Here is a 12,253-nt window from a genome sequence, read left to right as displayed (position 1 = left end):
TTGTTTGTCCTAAATAACTTAACTAATTGTTTTACAAATTCATTTTCCATTCCACATTAAAATCTAATCACAACAGAACATTTGAAAAGTTTCCTCAGTAGAGTGCAGATCTCCACCAGGTGTGTCTGCATCTCTCCTCCCAAACAAAGAAGAGGTGAATCTCACTCAGTTGTCCATCTTTGGCTCCCTTACAGCCAAGATGGCAGTGAAGGAAACAACAGAACAGGGATTTATTCATCTCGTATGGTGCCTAACTTTTGTGGATCATAACATATCAGGTATGGAATTAATCTGCATATTCTCCGGTTCAAATTGAGACCAAACTTTTCTATGGATGTCAGTTTTTGAGCCACGACAAAGGTCAAAAGATGGCCTACAACAGACTAGGTGAGGCTTGTTTTGAGCCTGGTTGACAAATACTACAGCGGGAGCTGATGACAGCTAGCTGCAGTGGCTTGGAAAATAGCGACATGGGGCACTGAGTTGAATGGATTTACTGTTTATCAGACCACAAATGAGGCAAGAATTACACCCCGTAGTCCCTCCGCCTCACTCACCGCCGCCGGGAGGAGAACGGCGCTAGCTTTTGAGATGGACCGTTGTGGCTGTAGGACCTTAACCCAGTGTCTAGTGTCTAGCTCAGAGGTAGCCAACACGGTGCCCGCGGGGACCATGTGAGTCGCCCGCAAGGCATGTTCTAAAAATAGCACTAGGTCCCCATGGAGCTCCGTCTAAAAATTGTAGTTTCTGTTCTTTTTGAATCAAAAACGCTTGCATTCATGTAGATTTTAAAAGGAAGAGGCCGCCGCACCGCACTAGGTTTTCAGGTTCCGAATGGCGGGCGCTTCCCGTTGACACCGGACGCGCCGCGCCCGCCACGATCGCACACCGTCGTCAGGTCAGTAAGTCCTCGGAACAGGCCGCGGGGCAACAACTCGTGGGTGGCGGGGGTAGAGGCGAGGCAACGCAGTACGATCGAAAAGGCCCAGACTAGAGGTTTGAACGCAGGCGCCCAAAGACGCTCGCGTGACTCGGAGGGTTGGATACCCCCCACTCCGCTATAGACGAGACTTTTTACTAGTTTCTTCGTGGAGAAAAAGGTACCCAAAAAGAGCTGTGTCGGTGACTACAGACTACAGGCCGGCATGCAGGCTTCATTGCGCAATGCAAAGTTGACCCAGATTTCCCAAAATGTGGCGATTACTACTAATGTAATAGGATTAATTAAAAAATGTCAAAGAGTTGTTGTTTTTTATTCTACATAACTGATAATTTGTATAAACATGGGACAGAGTTCATGATTTGTTCAAACATGTTACGAAGGTAGTGGTTAGTACAAACGAGTCATGATGTGAAGATATGACAGTTGATGATTTCCTAAAAATTTTTAGAAGTGATAATTTTTACAACAATATAACAGGTGCGATTTTGAACAAAATACACAATCATTGTTAATAATTATTGTGAGGAATAATTAACATTGACATGTGATCAGTTTCTTCACATATATTATTATTATTAAAAGGTGATCTGTGCAACTTTGTTATTCAGGAAGTTTGTATCAAACAAGTAGCCCTTCGTACTACTCGGTACCCTTGATGTAGCTCTCAGTTTCAAAAAGGTTGGTGACCCCTGGTCTAGCTCCTAGTGGAGCTGCCGTCTGCTCTCCTCCCAGCTGTAGTCTCCTAGATGCCAAGGAATGAGCTCTGCTGTGATTGTAATGCTACACACATAATGAAGAAGCAAAAACGATAGATCCTGTGGGGAGAGATGAGGAGGGGGTCTGATTTCAGGGGGTTATATTCTGTTATGTCATGATGTAGATTAGTCCCAAACAGTCTCAGATATAGCCATAGGGCTGATTTCAAACAGTAGATGGTAGACAGTAGATTGAGCCATTTTCAACCAGGAAATTTGGAAAGAAATGTCAATATTAACACCAGCATCGATGTGTTTCATCACAGTACAGTCGTATCATTTAGTTTACAGCTTAAGAAACATAATTAAGTGTGCAGTTACTCTTACATGTGTCATGAAAGATCTGTATCACAATAAAAAACTGTTTATTCAGTTGTTAAAGACAAAAAGCTACATATATTGTTCTTTTAATTGTGACAGTAAATCCATGCATAAAATAATATTTCTGCATTTGATTTGTTTTTACTTAGACGTTAGAAATCTTCCATATAGCTATAGGGTCCTTACACAGTAATCTTATTTGTAGTTTTTGTCAGATAAGCTGTGTTACAGTGGTTAGCGATAGATAAAGACACACAATTGTGTAACTGGACTAAGTGGGTTGTTTAATATGGAGCTGCACAGCTCGAACTGACCTTGTTATCGACTAAGTCTTAATCTAAATGTTGATAAAGCAGGTGTTTGTGAAACAGTTTCTGACTGTTTGATCTCAGATAGTGAATTTAATGTCCCTTGGAAAGTTTGGCTCATGTAAAACACAGTGATAATATAAGTAATAACGTAAGTCATTTGGTTTTACAAGATGAAGCTAATAAAAAAGCTTGTTATGAGTAATTACTCATAACAAGCTTTATCAACATTTAGATTAAGACTTAGTCGATAACAAGGTCAGTTCGAGCTGTGCAGCTCCATATTAAACAACCCACTCAGTCCAGTTAATAATGCCACCGTGATCAAAACTCATTGGAATATTAAGAGAGCAGTATTAATGATTTATGATTCAAGGGCCATACTAGTTTTTCCATTTCAAAAGCATGTGAATGTGTTTTAGTTCATGTTTGATTTGTGTTCTTTTAAGTACAGTCTAAAAAAGTCAGCTTGAATGCACATCTATTGAGATCACTCTAAAATGAGGAACATAAAAAATACATCATAGTTGGAAAATGATTTGCAGTATTGTAAATTAGATCTGACTTGTAAAACTAATATGAACTCGTGTGGCAGAAAATGTCATAAAACAAAGATAGAAATGAATCCTCTGTACCAAATGTCATTGTTTTACATTGAAGGCTCGACTGAAATTTTCCAATGAAATGTGATATATATGTTTAAATGACTCTTGATTGATTATTACATTTCTTTAATGAATGTAACTTGACAGTCAATATTTTGTGAGATAAAAACGTGAATTTTTTCTATCTGCTTTCTTTCAATTTTGACTTTTGGACCTAACAACACTTTTTGGAAATGTTTGGATCAATCCTCCACAGCCACCACTGGAAACTCATTTTACAAATAGTATAATACTACAAATATTAGTGTAGCCTGATATTTATTTGCCACTGGGCACACATACCGACTTTAAACACATAAACGGACATGCAAATTAATTCATGTTCAATTATTTTTTATATAAGTATTTGAATGTCAACATTATGAATGAAACGTTGAACTATTTACTTTCGCCCTACTACCAAACTAATATGTAAACTAGGCTGGTGGAATTTTGTGATTCTGTCACAATATGTTGTCCTTTCATAGTCACTGTGTGCGTGCTCAGCGGAGCACCACCAGAGGAGTAGCATAAGGCCCAGTATTGAAATAGTGTGTGCATGCTTATGTGTTTGTTTGCTTATACATATGTGTGCGTGTGTGTGTTTCCAGGTGTATCTGAGCTATAACAATGTTTCTGCTCTGAAGATGTTGGCTGCTAGAAACAAGTGGCGACTCAGCTCTGAGAAAGACAAGGTATCCGCTGAAAGGTTTTGTGTTTTACGTATGAGAGTTTTTTTTCTCCCTCTCCTTCCTTCAGAGGATCGGTGGTTCGATCCCCGGCTCCGTTAGTCCATGTTTATGTGTCCTTGGGCGCTTAAGCCCAAATTGCCCCCTGTATGAATGGGTATGAATATTAGTCAGTCCTGATGGGCAGGTGGCAGCTTACATGGTAGCTGCTACCATCAGTGTGTGAATGGGTGAATGATGACAGTAATAGTGTAATGATGTGTAATGATGTTTTTGAGTGGTGGGAAGACTAGAAAGGTGCGATACAAGTACAAGTACAAGACCATTTACATTTACCATTACCATGAGGAGTTGGATGTTTACTGTGATGATTTGCTCCCAGGTTCGTCTTTACACCATGGAGCAGAAGTCCACGTTGAGTTTCAGGGTGGAGTCAAAGGTGGATGTTCCTGCTCACAGAGCTTTTTGTCTGCTGGCTGAGCTGAGCAACAGGCCGAGCTGGGACATACATTATCAGTAATACTTTAACACACACACACACACACACACACACACACACACACACAGTACATGCCTAAAAAGTAAATGAAGGGCACCTATTTAACCACCGGTTTGGTGAGTTGGGAAGTCATGAGACAGTAAAACTTGTCTGTTACTTTTGATTAAAAAGTAATGAAGGCAGTGCTGGGCAGTAGTAATACATGTCCTTAAACCAGTGGCATGCCGTGCATTTTATACCTGGGCCTTCACTGCTGTCCTGCAGCTGAAATACCACCTTATAACCACATGATGGCGCCACAGCTATTATTCATTTTTAAGGCTGTAACTATGTACATCTTCATATTAAACCGTTCGGTACGAGTCGTTTGAATAATGCTAGAGCATTTAGAAAATGCAAAAGCCTAAATTCAGGAAAATATAATGTTCTCAGCTGGTCTGGTTGTGAGATACACCATCATTCCTTAATGACAAGCCGCGACCCAAAGAGATTATCATAGGATTTTACTTTCACAACTTGAATGTTGAACGTACTGCTCTGCAATGTCTTTCCTCGTATCAGCCCCCTGTGTCATGGTGTGTGGTACATCTCACTCAGTCAGAATGCCCATATTTGATTGGCTGAGCTGCATCACGTGATGTGATTCACTACCCGACAGCCTCTGCTGTTAAGTTTCGTTTCACGATAGTCACGTGCTCGCCCACTGACCAATCACAGCACACTCTGCACCTCGCGGCAGAGCTACACATGGACACTGAGCGGCATGTAATGCTGACGTCATTATAGGCCGGCTAGCAGGTGCTGATACGTCAAAGACTACGCCCAACATGTCAAACTAAAGATCTGATTGGTTGAACACTATGACAATCAACAATATCGTCCCCATTCAGTTGAACTGCACTGGATGCACTTGAGACTCTGCAGGCCTCTGCCTCTGTTCTTACCTGGAGACACAGATGTGAAATCTGATTGGATAAAAGCTCTCCTTAAAACAAGCTGCACTGGAAGCAGAGCAACTGAGGAAGACAGTAGCTGTGCAATGAGAAAATAAGATAATGGGAAAAATATTTTTATAAATTATAATACATTTAGTGTATTTAATAAAAATTATTAAATTATAAAATAGATATAGCTTTGTGATTCTGTTTAGGCCAGCAGAGAAGGCCTTGCAGGCCCTGACGGCCCGCCACTGCCTTAAACTCATTAGGAAGCCATGTACCTAAGCCATGTAGGCACCATTTTATTATTAGTAACTTCTTCCTTTGTTTTCTACAGTGGGAATCTGTAGTCAGAGGCCACTAAACTGATTACTATTATTATAATTGTTATTATTATTATTTGTATTATTAAACAGACACGTTAAGGGACAGTTCACCCCAAACCTGTAGTGCTTTTAAAAGTTTCTCAATGCAAAATCCAGACCAGCGGGATTGACTCCATACCACTGCAACCTAACATGTGGTCTAAAATGCAATAAGTTACCACGTCACATCTCACAAAGACACACTGTTGCAGAAAAAGATCCTGAAGAAGTGAAGAATCCAGACAGTATATTTTTTGATTCAGTTCATAATCGGTGCATGAAGGGATGAACGTTGAACCATTATTTTTTTAGTTTAGTCTAGACTCTGGTTTCTGGCTGACAGTTATTAGAGTGTGGCCAAATAGTAATACAGGTCACAACAACAGTCCAATAACACGTGTCAATACAGCACCTTTAAAGTTTTAGGTAATAAAGCGTAGTGAAAAGTATTCTATGCATATTCAGTGCTTGGGTTGAGGTATGTTCTCCTATACTAATGTTAAAATAGGATGAGGTGGCTGAGCCAGGCCAAGTCATAGTTTGTGAGAAAAGCCCCTGTAATACCATTACACAGATTTAATAAACAAGATATAACATGTTAATTAGTGAGCTTCAGAAGTGCTGGTAGCTGGATTTTGTTACTTTTGGATACAGCCAGGCTAGAGTTTTCCCTCATTTCCAGACTTTATGCTAAGCTAAGCTAACTGGCCTCTGGCCGTTTATCGTATCGACATGAGAGTGGTATCAGTCTTCTCATCTAACTCTTAGCAATAATGTGAATAAATGCATTTCCCAAAATGTGGAACTATTCCTTTAACAATATAGTTCAAATTATTTTTCAAATAAACTACATTTCTACCAACATCCTCATCAGCGGTATCTCTCTGTGTCTTTTCCGGAATCAGGAAATGTGAGCTGATTCACCAGGTGGACGATGATGACTTCCTGTATCGAGTGGTGACCCCATCAGTGAGTCACGGTGCAGTAGGTTCCCAGACTTCAGCCCATCAGGGAGAAGGGATTCTGCAGGACTTCATCTTGTTGGCTTCCAAGAGGAAGCCGTGTGGCAGCGGGTCAGTGGAATGACAGGTCAAAGGTCACACACCTTCAGGTCAAAGGTCACACACCTTCAGGACTAAATGTCGTCTCTTGTTTTTTTTCCTCCTCAGAGATCCATACGTCATCGCACTGCGCTCAGTGTCCCTGCCCACTTACCCTCCCACTGAAGGATACAATAGAGGAGAGGTTCTGTGTGCTGGATTTACCATACTGGAGACCAGAAACAACATGTCACTGGTGAGACCAATAGTGATCATAGCTGATTAAACAGGTGTTTATTTACATATAATCTGAACAAACTTCACCATTTTCTTTTGTATCCTTTTCCAGATCAGTTACTATAACCAGGCGTCTCCAGAGGTTCTTCCCTACATCTCCACAGATATCGCCGGCCTCTCTTCCTCGTTCTACCACAACTTCTGCTCCTGCAGCCAATACTTGACCAGGAACAGACTGCAGTCCGCCTCTGAGGTGCAGACGGGCCAATACCAGGCCACGAATACAGACGGTCCCGCCTGTGATATTGAAGCTGACAATCTGTCAGTGGCCCTCCGCAGCACCCAGCTGTAGTCAGTCAGTGGTCCTCCCCAGGCCAGTTTACAAGCGTAGTGAGGTCCTGCTGCTGTTTATCCAACATGGTACTATTAACACTGTCAGTGTCCTCAGTGAACAAAAAGTGATATTTACATTTAAAAAAAGAATACTTTGTTGATTTTTGAAATAACTGTCAATGCTCACTCTAAATTCATTGTTCATTATTGTGACACAAATAAAACATTGTAATCTGTGTCACTAATGGTCAGATCATGTTTTTTTTTATGTTTGCAGATCTAAGTTAAATGTTCATTTGATTCTAAATCCAACCAAGTGTGAGGTTTATAGGAAATGCGGAGTGCATTTTTATAAACACTAACCGATGAGAGAACTGTCTACATTTGCTTAGCACAAAGTAACATCTGTCTTTTGATTAAAAAAACTTGTTTCATAAATATGAACAAATAAGCCAGTCCTTGAGCCAGTCCTGTCATCTAGTCTGCCTGAAGCAAGCCGCCGTACCACGAGGCGCCTCGCTCACCAATTCCATGCCTGAACTTACAGGGGTTCCCTCTGAATACTTGGACTTTAAGGAGGTTTTCAACAAATCCAAGGCCATGTCTCTGCCTCCCCCATGATTGTGCCATCGACCTCCATCCTGGGATGTTCCCACCTAAGGGGCGCCTTTATTCCCTGTCTGCTCCTGAAAGAGAGGTGATGGACAAGTATATTAAAGACTCCCTGGCTTCCGGTCTCATACGGCCCTCGTCCTCTCCCGCAGGTGCTGGATTTTTCTTCGTGGAGAAGAAGAACAAGACTCTCAGACCGTGCATCGACTACCGGGGCTTAAATGAGATCACGGTTAAGTGCACCACGTTCAGTCCGTGCTTCAACGCCTACTGGAGAACTCCCTGTTCGTGAAGGCGGAGAAGTGCGAGTTTCACGTTCCCACGGTTTCATTCCTGGGGTATATCGTTTCCCAGGGCAGCATCCAGATGGACCCCGCTAAGGTTGCTGCCGTCACTACCTGGCCTGTCCCAAACTCCGTCAAGCAGCTTCAATGTTTCCTGGGGTTTGCCAATTTCTATAGGAGGTTCATCAGGAATTATAGCGCTGTCGCTAGCTCACTGCCCTCACCTCCTCAAGGATTCCTTTCCTGTGGACTCCTGCAGCCGAAGAGGCCTTCCAGAATCTGAAGTCCAGGTTCACCTCAGCACCCATCCTCCAAGTCCCGGATCCGGACAGACAATTTGTGGTGGAGGTGGATGCCTCCGACATAGGGGTTGGGGGTGTCCTGTCCCAGCGCTCGGCCACTGACCAAAAGCTCCATCCCTGCGACTTTTTCTCGCGTCTGCTTTCCCCCGCCGAGAGAAGCTATGACATTGGCAACCGAGAACAACTAGCAGTGAAGCTGGCCCTGGAGGAGTGGTGTCGCTGGTTGGAGGGGACCAAGCTCCCATTCCTGGTTTGGACCGACCATAAGGCCCTCGAGTACATCCGCACGGCCAAGAGACTAAATTCCCGACAGGCCAGGTGGTCACTATTCTTCACACGGTTCCACTTCACGCTCTCCTATCGCCCTGGGTCCCGCAATGTCAAGCCGGATGCCCTTTCCCGTCAGTTCTAGGGGGAGGAGGAACTTACCTCTGGCCCCTCGTCCAGCTTCCCTGCCTCCTGCCAAGTAGCCGTCCTCACCTGGGAGATTGAGGAGTCAGTGAGGGCCGCAACTAGGGGTCAAGCCGGTCCCAGCGCGTGCCCTCCTAACCGCCTGTTCGTCCCTCAGGGCCTGCGGTCCAACATCCTCCAGTGGGCACACTCCTCGAGACTTACCTGCCACCCGGGCATCCAGAGGACCCAGGACGTTCTGCGGCAGCGTTTCTGGTGGGTCTTGCTCGACGAGGACACCAGGGAATTCGTCAACGCCTGCCCAGTGTGCAATCAACAAAAACCTTCCCACTCATCTCCCTGCATGAGGCTCCTTCCTCCGGGCCCAAGGAACCCTACCACCAGACCCCCTCCACACACTGTGGACTCTGACTCTGCGGCCTCGGAGGAGTTCTAACCCTCCTTCGGGCCCCCACCACCCTCCCTTGGGAGACGGTTATGTTTTGTTTTGGGTTTTTTGGGACTTCTGGAGCTGTCCCTTTGGGGGGGGGGGGGGCTCTGTCACAGCTCTGCCACCATTATCCTGTTTTTTCCATCTCTCACTCACCTAATCAGTTTATTCAGTGCACCTGCCAGTCACACCCACCTCATCACTCTCACCTGCTCACTCTGCTGCTTCCACTTTTTAAACCCCAGTCACACACACTCGCTGCCAGATCGTTCTCCGCTTCAATGCAAGACTTTCCAGCGTACCCCTTTGGACTGATTCCCCGTTACCGACCCTGCCTGTTTTGGAGTACCCCACCTTGCCTCTGTCCCGGTAACTCACTCAGCCTTCTGTCCCTGACCACGAGATCCTGCAGCTGAAACATGTTGCCGGTGAGAGGGAAGTCTGGGTCAGCCTGCTTGGCCTGCTGCCACCGCGACCCGACCCCGGATAAGCGGAGGAAAATGGATGGATGGATGGATGGATTTCAGTTGGGACCACAGTGGTGATATCATTAGTATACAGCCATACTGCCATCTCTGTGAGTGTGTAATGCTCATTGTAAAGAAAAACAAATAATAAGATGGAAAAAAGTTGGGGTCCAAAGTTTGATTTATTCTCTTATAAGCGAGACAGAGTTAAGGCATGAGTGTGTAGAGTTTGGTGGCATCATCTTTCGCTTGATCCAGACTCTTGTCGAACATTGTTGAAATCAGCTTAAAATTCAGCCATGACATTGAACATCTATAAGAAAAAACTTAGCTACGCTTTCTGTACTCCAACACGACAAACTCAACACCAGCACTCCTCTAGCATTGTCAGACACTTCTAATAGCAATCTGAGCCTGTCAGTGGCAACAACAAGCACTTTTAGTGGATGAACATTGACGGTGAGAAATTGCCAGAAGCATTACATTACACCCCGTTCAGCGTCTGCAGCTACCGCGTCCTCGCTCAATACAGGTCCAGTTTCAAAGACTACAGAATTTTCCCTTTAGAATTAAGAGGTAACACGAATATTTAAGTGATGTTATTCTGGGTTGGTCATATCCCTCCTCAGTTAGGATTCATCAGATATCACATACAGGTTTGTGTTTGCTCTCCCTGCACGCTGGCTCATGAGTCCTTTGAAGACCAAGAAAGCTCCAGCTCTACTTTTTGCGTCCTCCACTATGAGGTCATATCTGTCCATCATTCCCATTAGAGAGTCATGCCCCTCCTGTCCGCTTGGCAGTGATGCTGCGCTCAGGTGTAGAGCCACCCTCTGAGATAAGCCGGTCACTGGGATCAGAGGCTCTGTCAGGATGAGGGTGACGTAAGGAAACAGCCTCTCTACTGTGGATACAAACCCCTGGAAGAGAGAGGAGGAGGTAACAACGGAGGATCATCACTGCTGCACTGCAGTGGAACAGAGGCCCCTTAAAAACAAACTGAACCACAATCAGGTGAATGACTGATGAACTGAAAACCATGTAGATGTTTCCAGCTGTGCAGTTAAATAGATTTAATGTGCTTTTTTACTTCTGTCAGTCAGCCATTGGTTTCCATTTCACTACAGTACAGAAATCCTTATTAGGATCATTAGCAGACTTTTGAACCTGCCTGGGTTGTGTAATCCGTCAAACTGAAACTCAAGTCTGCATCAACTCTTGTTAGTGTTACGTTATCATGATCTACGTATATAAAACAATAATAAAGAAAAATAAAGTTTTGTTGGTTTGTTGGTTACTTTGACAAAATCCACTTTTTTGAAGAAAATATTTGAAACTATATTCACTTTCACAAAATCCACTTTTTTGAAGAAAATCTTTGAAAATATGTTTACTTTCATTAAATCCACTTTTTTGAAGAAAATCTCATAATGAAACAGTGAAATCAACTGTCCTGAGACACTTTTTGAATAAAATCTTTGAAACTATGTTTACTTTCACAAAATCAACTTTTGTCCTCCTCTGTGCCTGAAACGTCTTTTTAAAGCATAAAAAGTGAAAATGCATCTCTAGCCATTAAAGTGCTGACAGCTGCAGATATTCATGGAAATGACATCAGACTATAACACCAACTGTCCTGAGGCACTTATTTGAAGAAAATCTTTGAAAATATGTTTACTTTCACAAAATCAACTTTTGGCCTCCTCTGTGCCTGAAACGTCTTTTAAGACCATAAAAAGTGAAAATGCATCTCTAGCCAGTAAAGTGCTGAAAGCTGCAGATATTCATGAAAATGACATCAGACTGTGAAGTCAACTGTCCTGAGGCCCTTTGTTGAAGAAAATCTTTGAAACTATGTTCACTTTCACAAAATCCACTTTTTTGTAGAAAATCTTTGAAACTACGTTTACTTGCACAAAATCCACTTTTTTGAAGAAAATCTTTGAAACTATGTTCACTTTCACTCAATCTACTTTTTTGAGACTGTGAAATCAACTGTCCAAGGAACTTTTTTGAAGAAAATCTTTGAACTCATGTTTACTTTCACAAAATCTACTTTTGGTCTCCTCTCTGCATCAAACGTCTTTTAAGACAATAAAAAATGAAAATGCAGTCTAGGCAGTAAAATGCTGAAAGCTGCAGATATTCATGAAAATGACATCAGACTGTGAAATCATCTGTCCTGAGGCACTTATTTGAAGAAAATCTTTGAAATTATGTTTACTTTCACAAAATCAACTTTTGGCCTCCTCTGTGCCTAAACGTCTTTTAAAACCATAAAAAATAAAAATGCATCTCTAGCAGTAAAGTGCTGAAAGCTGCAGATATTCATGGAAATGACATCAGTCTATGAAACCAACTGTCCTGAGGCACTTATTTGAAGAAAATCTTTGAAATTATGTTTACTTTCACAAAATCAACATTTGGCCTCCTCTGTGCCTAAACGTCTTTTAAAACCATAAAAAATAAAAATGCATCTCTAGCAGTAAAGTGCTGAAAGCTGCAGATATTCATGAAAATGACATCAGACTGTGAAATCAACTGTCCTGAGGCCCTTTGTTGAAGAAAATCTTTGAAACTATGTTTACTTTCACAAAATCAACTTTTGGCCTCCTCTGTGCCTGAAATGTCTTTTTAGAGCATAAAAAAATGAAAATGCATCTCTAGCCAGTAAA

At 42.7% G+C, this 12,253-nt stretch overlaps 1 protein-coding gene across 4 annotated transcripts in view; it reads left to right on the top strand.

The window, feature by feature from the left end:
• Nucleotides 1-9,227, top strand: part of LOC116398540 (acyl-coenzyme A thioesterase 11-like) — a 40,790-nt gene extending 31,563 nt beyond the window's left edge. For 3 of the 4 annotated variants that reach the window (XM_031874919.1, XM_031874918.1, XM_031874921.1), the window contains 5 exons: nt 3,583-3,666; nt 4,043-4,176; nt 6,368-6,535; nt 6,632-6,758; nt 6,852-9,227. In XM_031874919.1, the coding sequence (XP_031730779.1) occupies nt 3,583-3,666; nt 4,043-4,176; nt 6,368-6,535; nt 6,632-6,758; nt 6,852-7,091 (753 nt within the window). In that variant the 3' untranslated portion in view covers nt 7,092-9,227. Of the gene's footprint in view, nt 1-3,582; nt 3,667-4,042; nt 4,449-6,367; nt 6,536-6,631; nt 6,759-6,851 lie in introns of those variants that run through there. The other variant, XM_031874920.1, reaches the window with a different exon arrangement.
• The last annotated feature ends 3,026 nt before the right edge of the window (nt 9,228-12,253 follow it).

The sequence above is a fragment of the Anarrhichthys ocellatus genome, unplaced genomic scaffold (genome assembly GCF_004355925.1).
Source record: "Anarrhichthys ocellatus isolate YVR2014 unplaced genomic scaffold, GSC_Weel_1.0 scaffold85, whole genome shotgun sequence".
NCBI classification, from domain to species: domain Eukaryota; kingdom Metazoa; phylum Chordata; class Actinopteri; order Perciformes; family Anarhichadidae; genus Anarrhichthys; species Anarrhichthys ocellatus.
This window is presented reverse-complemented; position numbering and strand designations above follow the sequence as displayed.